Genomic DNA, 12,919 nt, shown 5'->3' with positions numbered 1-12,919 from the left:
CACAGAGCTCTCAAAAAGTGTATGTTGTGTTGTTGGCGTAGGTGATTGTGTGCAATGCAGTCTTCCATAATGTGCTTAATAGTATGGGGTGCTGTGTTGCATCCTGGACAGGCATCAGCGATGGAGTCATCCAGCCTCTTCTGGTAGCTTAAGAGGGCTGGATTTTGCCCACATCTCAGCCTGGCCAGGTGGACCCTGTCCTCATGAGGAAGATAGGATTCAGAAGGGTGGATGTCAGGAGGCCGTGCATGCAGCTGTGTGTTGTCTTTAAGTGACTGAATGGAGCGGCGAGTGATCTGAGTGTGGATATGCTTCTGGAAGCTGGTCTGAGGTGGGCGAGGGGGGAGAGATGACAGTGTTTGTGTATGGTATCGTGTGCTGGGTGTTGTTTTGATGTTCCTTGGTGTGGGTGGATGTGCTGCCATGTACTGTAGTGGATGTTGTGGGTTTGTGGAGGCTGCAGCAAGAAACTGGGTGCCTCTCATGTCTAGGTGATCCTTGACTTTGAGGACTGGTTTCTTGATGTAGGTGGTCTGTGGGTGTAGTAGCTATGCAGCCTGTGATTATTTTTAGGGCCTTGTTCTGTATGGTCTGTAGAGTGTTGTAGTGTGTTTTGGTCAGGTTAGAAGCCCAGGCAGGGCTTGCATAATTCATCACTGAACGTATGAATTGTTTGTATACTGTGGTGGTGGTTTCTTTGTTGTGTCCGAGTGTTGTATGGGCAAGTGACCTTAAAGCATTGAGTCTTGGTGTTATTTTATTTTTAATGTTTGTGATGTGTTGTTTAAATGACATTGATGTATTGTATGTTACACCAAGGATTTTGTGTGTGTGTGTGTGTGTGGTAGGGGAGTGTTGTTTATGGTGAGGTGTGGGATGTGACTGTGTTCTGCTGTCCAGTTTGTGAGAAGAGTCACTGTAGATTTGGCTGGGGCTATTTTGAGCCTGTTTGTGGTGAACCATACGTGTAGTGTGTTGAGGTAAGGTTGAATGATGTGTGCAGCTGTGTTTGCGTTTTGGTGTGTACATGTAAGTGTTATATCATCTGCATAGGAAGCTATGTGTATCTGTGGTGTGTGGGGTGTGGGTATGTCGTGCATGAATAGATTAAAGAGTGTAGGAGACAAAACAGATCCTTGGGGGATGCCGTTTGTGAAGTTTCTGATGTTAGAAGACTGACCAGCAAATGTTACGTGTGCACATCTGCCTGCTAAGTAGTTTGCCAGCCATCTTTTTGTGTTATTGTGCATGTTTGTATTGAGTATTTTGTTTGTGAGGTTGTGGCGGGGGATGGCATCAAAAGCTTTGCTAATGTCTAGTGTGACTAGGAGTGTTCTGTGTGGTGGCCTAGCTGAATTTATGCCATTGAAAACTCTCTGTGTAAGGTCTGTAAGAAGGGTGTTTGTGGAGTGTAGTGGCCTAAAGCCATGTTGTGACTGGGCTAGGGGAATGTGAGGTGTGACTAGTTGTAGTATCAGTCATTCAGTGACTTTAGAGGGGGTGCAGAGGAGTGTGATGGGGCGATTTGAGGAGGGTAACGTGGGGTCTTTGTTGGGTTTAGGGATAGTGATGATATTGCAATGCTTCCAGATGTTGGGTATTATGTTGTGTGAGTAGCTGTAGTTTGATATGTTGGTGAGTGCTTGTATGCCTTGTGGTCCTAGGTGTTTAAGGTGAATGTTGCTTATATTGTCTGGTCCACAGGCAGATGAGTGCTTGAGGTTGTTAATGATGTGCTTCGTCTGGTTGTAAGTGAAAGGTGCGTAGTCTGGGTCTGTGGGGAACTGTCTCTTACGTCTGATGATACGTCGGTCTTCCGGATGGGGGGTTAGATGGCTGACTTGTGAAAAGTGATTGATGAGAGTGTTTGCTTGTTGTTTGTTTGAGGGTATGGTGTCTGTTGTTGTGATGGCAGTGTGTGATTGTGTGGTGTTGCTGTTGGAAAGTGTGATGTTGTTTAGTGTTTTGTAGAGTTTGCTGATGTTTGTTTAGTGGTCAAGTGTTTGAAGGTAATTTTTCCAGTTTAGTGTTTGCTGTTCTGATATTTTACTGTTTATTTGAGTGTTGAGTTCTTGTATTTGTTGTATGGTGTCTTGTGTATGAGGTGTTGGGGAGTGTCGCAGTGTGTCCCGTGTCTGATGAGGCCTTGAATTTCTGGTGTAAAGTTGGGGTTGTGTCTCTTTCTGTTGCCTCTAGCGATGTGTCTTTTGTCTGCGTTTTGTATGATTATATTGAAAGTGTGCACAGCGGTGTTGATGTTTATGATGGGTGTACTGTTTATTGTTTCGAAATGTTGTTCTGTTTCAGTTACAAAGGCCTCCCAGTTGGCTCTCTTATAATTAGTGTATGTGTGTTTGTGGCCAGCTGGGGTGATTCTGGTTTTGGTAGTGATGATGATTAGGAGGTGATCAGAACCTAGGGTTTTGACCACTCTCCATGATGTAGTGGGAGCAAGGTTTGGGGAGCAGAAGGTGATGTCTGGAGATGATGGGAGGAAGAGGGCTTGGTGTGGGATATGGGTATGTTGGTCTAGACTGTTTAGTATGAAAAGATGATCTGTCTGGGATTGTAGTACCAGCCCTCTGTCTGTGTCAGGGTTGGTGACATGCCAGGCCGACGACTTGGCGTTGAAATCACCACCCAGGATGATGTTGGGTATGTTACTGATGTGGTGTATCTGTGGAGAGTTATTGTGTGGTACTGTGGGGGACGATTGGGGGGTTAGTGATTGTTATGTGTGATTTGTTACCAGTTCGTATTTTAATTGATTGTTTTTCTGTTGTGGTGTCATGTGGGGGAAGAAGTGACTTTGTGTGTGCACTGGCATCTCCAAAGTTGATGGATTTGTGTACCAGGGTGATGAGTCCACTGCCACCGCCGTCGGCCCGGTCTTGTCGAATGGTGGTGAAGTTATGAAATGTCGGTGTTTTCTGTGCTCTGTGTAGTTTTGTTTCTTGTAAGATGGCAATGTGTATGTTCTGTTGTTTGATGAATTGTGTGAGTTCATGTATTTTGGTGTTTATGCCATCTATGTTTAACTGACGGATGTTTATGTTGTGTGTGCGATGTGTGTCGGCTGCTGCAGCACGGGGGGGAGGTGGTGTGGGTGGAGGGGAAGGGGTAGGAGGATGTTGTGATGGAGGTAAGGGTTGAGGTGGATTAGGATGGGTTGGAATGGGAGGAGTTGGGGGACTGGATGATGTGGGAAGGGTCAGTGGGTTTGGCTGTGGAGGTGTGAAGGAAGTAGGAGTAGGATTGGAAGGGGGGTTGATGGGTGGGGAGAAGGAGCATAAGGAGCAGGTCCAGGTGTTTGTGTAATGTTTCCTGGATGCAAGTGTTGTGCAGGTGTAATGTGTATAGTGGTGCGTGGTGGTGAAGTGAAGGGGGGTGGGCGATGATGGGGGTGGTTAAGGACGACGGGCAGCTACAGCGACACACAAAAACACCAAAAATGACGTTGCATCCACATATCTCTATGACAACATTGGAGCATCTAGACATTCACTGAAGTGCTCATAGGTAGGATGAAAGATTTAGCTTTCTTGTGCATGATTATAATACTTTTTTTATCATGAGTATTAATATGAAAATTATTGAACTGAAAATGGATAGCTTTTGGGTGGATTGCCGCACTGTTGCCTTCACTTTTGCCACCTTAGTCGCAGTCAAGGGTTAACCCCTTGTAACATGCTTGCATACATTGGCCTCGGTCACCTAATAGTGGCTCTCCATGCTGCTTGATCTTTGGCAGCTTCCCTATTCAGTCCCTTATCCTTAGGTCACACTCAGTGACCTCGTCCCAGGTCTTTTTCACCCTGCCTCTCACAGTGCAACCACTAACATTAACACTTCTCACATTCAGCACCCGTTATCATTCCCCATCGTCTCCACATGCCCAAACCATCTCAGTCTACCTCTCCCTACCACAGACTAATACACTCCAGTCCCATCTTACCTCTCAACTCTTCCATTGTAAACCTAGCCCCCCCAAGCCCCAAACTCAAGGATGCACCGCACATCCACCTGATCAATGTCAGTATGTTTAAGCCTGCGAATATCCTCTTCCTTTACTCCCCAGGTCACGCTACCATACAGCATAACACTCCTAACATATGCCGTACACAAAGATCCCCTAGCACGGAGGGAGAGCCCTCTCAGTGTCAAGATTTTTAATTAAAATATATTTATCTGTAGAGGAAGGTTGGAAATGGAGAGATGGTATGGGGCACAAGGGCTTAAGAGTAAATTCAGATAAAACAAAAGTCATGGTATCTAGGGCTGGTGGCGGTGCTGTCAGAGAAGAGGGAGAGTGGCCATGTGCGATTTGCCACGAGGGCATGGGAAGTAATTCCATCTTGTGCGGTGTCTGTGATAAGTTGGTGCATAAGCGATGTAGTGATATTAGAGGTAGACAACGAGACAATGTTGATTTCAAGTGTGTGGTGTGTTGGGGAGGGCATGTGGAAATTACCAGGCATGATTTATCCCAGGTTCAAATGTAGCATACAGTATATGACAGTGGAATATGCTTACTTTTTGGGTGTCCTAGGGGAAAACCCATATTAAATGACATGCTCACCCATTTCCATAGTGTTTACTGCTACTCTCCTGCCCCCACACCAACCCAGACTGTCCTCCAGCCAGTCTTTTTGTTTTTTGGCAGAGAGATATTAATTGTACAGTGTAAGTAATGTTCAGTTAATACCACTTACTCCTCCACAGCCGGCTCCACAAACAGGTGATTCTGCAGTGCGACACGTGCAAGGATCGTTTTGCCACTCGAGAGGACATTAACATTCATCAACAGGACACACACCACTGTGGCCTTGGTACTGTCCATCTTGTCAATGTACAGGAAGTCATTCTCTCTTTCTCTCTCTCTCTCTCTCATTAAACCATGGAGCCCTGGGACACTTCTTACTTGTTATCATTTTATTTCCTGATTATTTAATTCATTGTGTAGACTAGACATCTTGAACAAATATAATTAATCATGCACAGCTTTCGAGTGAAGACAAAATGTTAATTAATTAGCAGCTTGATAATGACAAACTGTACTATGCAAACCAGTTTTGTCCTTTCTCTTTGTAACGTAAGTCTCCAACTGAGGAACTTGAATGTAAGAGTTCGAGAAGATGGTGAGAGTCACATATGTAACACCACTGATAACCTTTTTGCTGCAAATTACCCTCTTGGTATTTTACTGGAGCTTATGTCAGATGATTTTAATATGTTCTGGAGAAACTTAGACTATCAGAAATGTTATATAGTTATTACAGTAAATGTTTTGGCCAAAAATAAAGAACTTCACATTTTATTCCAGCTAATTCCAAATGGCTTACTTCAGTTCAAGAAAACTCACTGCAGTTAGACTTTAAAACATGCAGTGCCCTGAATGTTAAACATACCTTTGCTCTCCAGCAGAATTTAACACATACTATAGCTACTTTATTCACATTAACTTGGCCTGAAATTACCACCCCACCATCTTGATTACTGAGCCAACAAGTGATTAGAATATGATGTAAGTGTGTAGAACTGTTTTAAGAGTCACATTATTGTCTTATTCTGCCACTGAAGTACAGTATGGGGAATAAGTTGCTAAAGGACAAAGCTCCTCCAATTAAGATGGATGAACTGCAGCACAATAGTTTTGTAATTTTCCCATAGTTTTTTCATTACACTGCAGTAACTTGGTGATTACTGGTCAGTATCAGTGTAATACAACTATTCATAGTTGTGCTCAGTTCATGATGAAAATCATCTGTACATCAGGAAGAGGAGCTTTTCTTTCCTCTTTTCCAGCAAATGCTTGGTAGTTTCATTCAACTTTGGAAATTATCTTTTGGCTGAGGAAGCGTATTACCAGTCATATCTAATCCCTAGTGTTATTGCCCCACCAAGATTCAGTCTAATCCTGTGACATGGAGTTAGAAAGGTTCTGAGGCAGAATAGATCACAGAAAGATTTAGGGAAACTGTATCAAAGCATGATGATTATGACATGAATGGTAGGAAGAAATCTTTCCAAGGTTTTGTGTGCTGTGATGTGGCTGTATTTCAGTTTGGTTAAGTTTTCTTTTATTTTTCTTTATTTTATTCATAACAGTATGTTTATGGGTGTTAATGTACACTACTGAATGTTTATGTTGAACTTTCTTTGCAGGTATTATTGAAGTTGAGAAAGAAGGGGAAAATGTGGAGTTTAAATGTCCTCACTGTCCCACCAGAACCTTTGTCACACAGGAGGGCTATAATGTGAGTGCCATCAATTATTATCTTATGTGTTGTGTGTTTGTGACTACAAGCTTGGTAACTATCCATGTGATGAATAGTCTTGGCATGAAACACAATCACAGGTACACGGTGTCAGAGAAAAGGTAAGTCGCACATTAATGCAGGTTTTGTTACACGTCTAATATTTCTTTTTCTTTCCTTTTTTTTTTTCCTGACTGTTTCTAACAACTATTTGGGCATGGTTATCTGGATTCTGTAGTTTGTTAAGCTTCCAGCCATAGAGAACCATTTACCTTACCCTGGCCAACCATACTTAGAAGTCTATTCAAACCTAAGTAAAAACATCAGAACATCTGGTACTCGTAGTTACAATTCATTCATTCATCATCCAATCCAATGTTGCCCCATGAGGAGCATTGGAGCCTGGGGTTAGGCAAGTTGATTGTGACATTTAAGATGAGGGTGATCAGCCTCACTCATCCCTGAGTGGCTTTATGTGAGCAGTAAACCCCAACCACCCCTAAGATATAAACCTGCACCAGCTCAGTCCCATTGGAGTGCCTTAATTACCCACTAAACCACCAGGTGCCAAAATTGGGTGTATGGTTACCACCTAGTGTAGTAAATGGTTTCCTGGTGTACTGGAAGCCATTTGACTTGTCATTCAGTGTACAGCCACTGTGGACAGAAGGAAGAGGAAAGAATGAAAGAACGATAGACAGAAGAGGAAGTAAGGAAGAGAGGAAAGGGCAGGCACCCGAGAGCAGCACTACATCGAGTGAGTGGATGGTGAGTTATGAGATGAGAAGAAATAAAATCATTTTAAAAGAGTTAACAGAGGCTGCATCTAACCCTTTCCATACAAAATCTTTCTCTTAACCAGAATAACATTGTTTGGCAGTAGTACAAGCTAAAATAACACAAGATAGTTCCTATATCATATTCAGAAAAGTTAAGAGAAACATGGTGTTATTTTGATTATGAGAGTGGTACAGTAGTTATCTGTCTTCATGTAGCTACTTGTGTCTTGATGTCATTTATCAGTATAAAACTCCTCTTGAAGTTCCTTTTTATTTATGTCACCATGTTGTAGTTACACTAAGGTGCTTTAGTATTAGATTAACAAGACAGTCTTCTGCTGATGTTTGTAACCTGTCAGTAAAATTAATCAACTTGTTAATGCACAGGATTTTACTCATATACAGAATGAACAAACATATGCATAATACTTATACAGATCTGAATATATTCACTTACTATTTAATGTACAAAATGTGGATTCAGATACAGCTTTCAGTAATCATAATACATAATAAAGTACTGAGTAAGTGTGTATTTGTAATCTTTACCTCGTTTTGGTGTGACTGACTTATGAGGTCTGTCCAAAAAGAAACTGAGCTTTTAAACAATACCGGGCCAGCCTTGCGTAACTTTTCTACCCTAGTTCTGGGCCTGGGGTGAGTTTCTAACAAAATACCTGTGCATGTCTGGCGTGTTCACCAAACTGTTGTGCCATGTATTTGAGCCTTGAAAATTTGCAAAAAAAAAAAAAAAATGATGCGCCTCCGCGTCATTAGCCTGGATTCAGTTGGCCAACAAATGACACATCGGCGTGTCATCGGCCCAGAATACAGTAAGACCTCAGTATAATGGACTAACTGGGGCCCAAAGCATTCTGAAAAATGCGAAATTCCGATAAAAGCAACATCCGGACTTCCCCCTGCTAATCCGGACTTTTTCCGATATATCAGACATTAGTCCAGATCGCATGAACGGTTTTTAAACTGTTTTGACTACCATTGAGGCACTGTACTGTGTTATAACTTCACTACATTAATCAAATGATATATTATATATAATAATACTGTAGTGTACTGTACACTGATGAACGTGTCTTTTATTTACCTTATTGTGGTGAACATAGCTGAAGTGGTCAGGCAGTCCAGACTGCTTCTGGCTTTATCAGATTTTTTCTGATATATAGGAATTTCGTCCGGTAGCTCCTTGAGTCTAATAAAAGCGAATTCCGGTCTATTGAAGTCCGTTATATTGAGGTTTTACTGTTAAATAGCACACCAACTAGCCGGCATAGCATGATTGCAGCAGGACTTTGAGCTTTAGTCTAATACTAGTTGCATCATGCCACGTCACTTAGTCATTGAGGTACATGCACTTGAGTGAATATGTGTTTAGTGCACTTGGTGATTTGTTGCAAGTTGAATAGTGAAGCATCTTGAAAAGCAACTTGTTTGCTTGAAATTCTGTTTCAGACTGGGAAAAACTTTTATGGACTTTTCAGGTTTTGCAATTGGCATATGGGGAGGATTGTTTGAGCTGTACGAAATGTCACACGTGGTTCCAGCGGTTCAAATCAGGAAGAGCATCCAACGAATATGATCCCAAATCTGGACAGCCTTCCACGTCAAGTGATGACAGTCACATTGAGAAAGTGTGCGCTGTGTTGCCTGAAAATCGCTGCCTGACTGTCCGTGAAGTTTCCGAAGAAGCAGGCATCGGTAAACGTTCATGCCACACGATTTTAACTGAAAAACTAAAGATGCATCATGTTGCTGCAAAATCTGTGCCACTTCTGCTGACAGATGAGCAAAAAAGAACTGTGTAACAGTCCGTCAGGAACTATTTGACTTTTCGAATGCTGATGAAAACTTCTGAAAAATGTCGTGTGATGAAACGTTGGTGTAAGACTGCGATATTGAAACAAAAAGGCAGTCATTGAAGTGGGTTGAAAGATCATCACCATGACCAAAAACAGCACATCAGATTCGCTCAAATGTGAAAGTGATGTTCATCTTTTTTTATTGGAAGGGCATCATTCATCACGAGTCTGTTCTATGTGGCCAGACAGTCCTGAATCATTTGAGGGAGGCAATGCGAAGGAAGAGGCCTGAAGTGAGGACAGACAAATCCTGGATGTAGGATCATGACAGTGCACAGGCTCACGTGGCGCTACATATCCGTGACTTTTTGGCAAAGCACGAAACTAAATGTTTCCCAGCCATCCTGGTCTCCAGCTTTGACCTTTGGAGACTCCCTTCCTGCCCAGTTGAAATCCACTCTGAAAAGTTGCCAGTTTCAGACAGTTCAAAAGATTAAAGAGAATTTGCCAAGTGCACTAAGCACAAGTTCCCTCAAATGCATGTAGCTCATTGACTATGTGATGTGACATGATGCGGTTAGTGTTAGACTAAAGCTCCAAGTCACTGCTGCACAGTGCTCCCGTCGCAACAACACTATGCCGGCTAGGCTAGTTGGTGCGCTGTTTAAAAACTTTGGTTTCTCTTAAGACAGGCCTAGTATTATGTTGCTTAACAGTGAACTATATCTGACCTGTTATGTAAAATTGACCTTGTGGTCTTTGTGTATTGATGCTTCATACATGAATTTTTATGTAACAAACCAACTAATGTTTTTCTCCCTTTAGTATTGTTTTTGGTTCTGTATATTCTGTGAATAATAACTCCCCCACCCCCCCAGAATCATGTGTCTAGCATGCACGAGGGAGCCAAGCCATATGCCTGTGCCACCTGTGGGAAGCGCTTTGCATACCAACATAGTCTTCGAAACCATTACGCACTTCATGAGGTATGTTTTGTTCTTTGACATTCTGATAATATAATGGGTGAGAAAAGAGGTCTGCATGATGATGATTATGGTGAAGATGATGATGTTGGTGAAGATGATGATGTTGGTGAAGATGATGATGGTGGATGATGATGATGGTGGATGATGATGATGATGCGATGTTGATGGTAGTGGTGGTCATGATTATATATCTGAGGCTATAACCATCATTGTGGCTTTGGTTTTAATAAGGCATCTTTATTACATGGCCTTACTTTTTTAATTCCTTGATGCAGATACAACAAAAGCAATTATATCTAGGGCAGGTATGGTCAAAGCAGAGGGAGTATGGCCATGTGTAGTGTGCACAAGGGTGTGGGAAGTACAGTCAAGTCGCCTAATTCATGTATCTGTAAGCCGCGGATTTGTAATCCGTGGTACTTTGCCCAACCAGTTCCTATTTTTTTTTTTTTTATTCCGAGGAAAAAACTCGAAAAACGCAGTTCCTAGGTTCCAAATTGGCTCATTTCCGAGGAGATTTATAATATCTGGGTACCCATGATGTATTCCGCAGCTGCTAGCCAATAACAGACAACCTAGATCCAGCAGCCAATCACAGCCTGGCCCTGATGGCAAGTGTGCACACTACAGCCGCCATGTTTTGTTTACTTCCTGTCCTGCCAATCGCCAATTACGTATGTTCCCCGTGAGTTTTGAGCGCTACCTAGCTTTTTTTTTTTTTTTTTTTTTTTTTTTTTTTTTTTGGTAAGGGTTACCTCTCCTTGGGCTCTGTCATGGATGGTACCAACGACCCAGCTGGGGTCCAAGAAGAGGGTTCCTCTCAGTTAGCAGCAGCATTAGGACGTTATTCATCGAGTGGAGAAAGGAGAGAAGTTTGCACACTTGGCCAGGGAGTTTGGCCTGAACAAGTCTGTTTGTGTTTGCTCTTGGCCAGTTAGGTGTAGGTAGGGTGCTGTATGGGGGTTCCATGAGGGTCCAGACTAAATACCCTTTTTTCCCATTGGTTCTTAACTTTGTAAACCATGGAATTCGTAATCCCCGGGTAGGTACCAGTCTCTAATCGCCGTGGATTAGGTGACTTGACTGTAACTCCATCTTGTGCAATGTTTGTGATAAATGTCTCATCTTAAATGTCAAGACCAACTGCCTAGCCCCGGGCTCCTACGCTCCTCATGGGGCAATGTAGGACTGGATGATGGATGGATGGATGGATGGCTGCTTAAGAGATTTAATGGTATTAGAGGTGGGCAGCAAAATAATGCTGATTTGTATGTACACTGACAGGAAAGGATTGACCTTCCTGGCAAGTTTCTTGAGTGTGTGGAGTTTTGTAATATGGGGGACATGGTATGTACTGGAGGTGGGGCCAAAACTAGCTCTGTGGCTAAGGAGTGGTTGGAAGAAATTGAAAGAGCTCTCTCTCCATTTTAAGGGGTCTTTGTATGCAGTATGTTTTAGGGAGTGTAATGCACTATGGCAGTGAGACTAGGGTAGTCTCATCATCATCATCTAATCCTGCATTGCCCTACGAGGTGCATAGGAGCCTGGGGCCAGGCAAGTTAGTCCTGACATTTAAGGTTAGGGTGACCAACCTCACTCATCCCTAAAGGTGTTACGTGAGCAGTAAACCCCAATCTCCCCTTGGATATAAACCTGCAAGGCTCAGTCCGATTAGAGTGCCTTAATTATCCACTAAACAACCAGGCACCATAATTTGGTTATATGGGTACCACCCAGCGTAGTAAATGATTTCCTGGTGTATAGGAAGCCATTTGGCTTGTCACTTAGTATAGAGTCACCCATAGGGAGGTGGAAGAGGGAAGAATAAAGGAAAGAAAGACAGAAGAGGGAGTGTAAAGTCACCTGTAGGCAGAAGGAAGAGGAAAGAATGAAGGAAAGGAGGACAGAAGAGGAAGGAAGAGAGGAGAGGGCAGTCACCCTAGAGCAGCACTACATTGAGTTGGTGGATGATGAGCGCTCCCACCTACCACTAAATAGTAAAGAAGTTATTTGTAGGCTCTGATGTATGGAGATGATGATGATTCGATGGATGTGTAGCGCATCTTGATTGGCAGGTCTGGGGGAGTTAGAATTGCAAATGAAGGTTGAGGAGGAAGGATGAGACTTAAATGTATTGGTGTTGTGATAAGAAGGGGTAGATTGAGATGGTTTTGGCATGTGGAGAGGATGACAGCTGGGTGCAGAGGGTGAGTGATATGAATGTTGAGGGTAGAGTTGTGAGAGAGACATTGAAAATGGCCCAGGGTGAGGTCAAAGAGTGTGGCCTTGGGGATAAGGGACTGAATAGAGAGGTTGCTAGAGATCGAGCAGTGTAGATCTACAGCTGCCATTAGGTGACCAAGGCCAATACATGCACACATGTTGGAGCCTTTATAAAGGAAACAAAACTGTGATAACTTACCATTAAAGTGCATTGTTTTACCAAAACATCATTTTATTCAGTGTTGTAAAGATCTGTTGTACTGAAGAGTTTAATGAGGGACCTAACCCTTCCAGTTTTAGTCTTTCTTAAACAGATAATACTTGTCTGGATATAGAAAATATTTAATGAAAAATAGGTCATCAAATTAGAAAATATTTAATACAAAATAGGTCATCAAATTTGAAAATATTTACCGGGTGATACAAAATAGGTCATCAAATTGAAAGCATTAAGAAATTTTGTATCAACCAATATTGGATACCTAGTAATGTACTGAATATCTATCTATCTATTGCCAGGTGCCTTAATCCCATAAGGGGTGGTCACAAACAAATCGCCTCCATGTCGCCCTGTCCCCTGCCATTTTACTGCCCTGCTCCCAGCTCTCATCCCCCTCTCTCATATACGTCTCCACTCCATCCCTCCATCTCATCCTTTGTCTTTCTCTCCCTCTCTCCCCCTCCACCTCACTCACATACAGTCTCCTCTAAGTCTCTCATTCTCCATCCTCTCCACATGGCCAAACACCTCAGTGTACTAAATATGTGGTTGCTATATACTGTCATGAGCATACTTTCTGCTCACCTTCAGATCCTTCTTCTGGCTGGAGGGAAGTCATAACCACTAGTCAGGATTC

General features: G+C 42.7%; 2 protein-coding genes across 3 annotated transcripts in view; one reads left to right on the top strand and one right to left on the bottom strand.

The window, feature by feature from the left end:
- LOC145400670 (putative protein MSS51 homolog, mitochondrial) overlaps positions 1-12,919 on the bottom strand; it is a 498,420-nt gene that overhangs the window by 147,343 nt on the left and 338,158 nt on the right. The gene's annotated exons all lie outside the window — the stretch shown is intronic.
- The window catches only part of LOC145400668 (uncharacterized), a 58,511-nt gene that overhangs the window by 24,761 nt on the left and 20,831 nt on the right, over positions 1-12,919 (top strand). Inside the window, exons 9-11 of the mRNA XM_080273102.1 lie at positions 4,723-4,829; positions 6,166-6,257; positions 9,732-9,839. Of these exons, the coding sequence (XP_080129228.1) occupies positions 4,723-4,829; positions 6,166-6,257; positions 9,732-9,839 (307 nt within the window). The remainder of the gene's footprint in view (positions 1-4,722; positions 4,830-6,165; positions 6,258-9,731; positions 9,840-12,919) is intronic.

Source organism: Coenobita brevimanus, chromosome 53 (genome assembly GCF_032717465.1).
Source record: "Coenobita brevimanus isolate Jiangsu-jjx chromosome 53, ASM3271746v2, whole genome shotgun sequence".
In the NCBI taxonomy this organism is placed as follows: Eukaryota; Metazoa; Arthropoda; class Malacostraca; order Decapoda; family Coenobitidae; genus Coenobita; species Coenobita brevimanus.
This window is presented reverse-complemented; position numbering and strand designations above follow the sequence as displayed.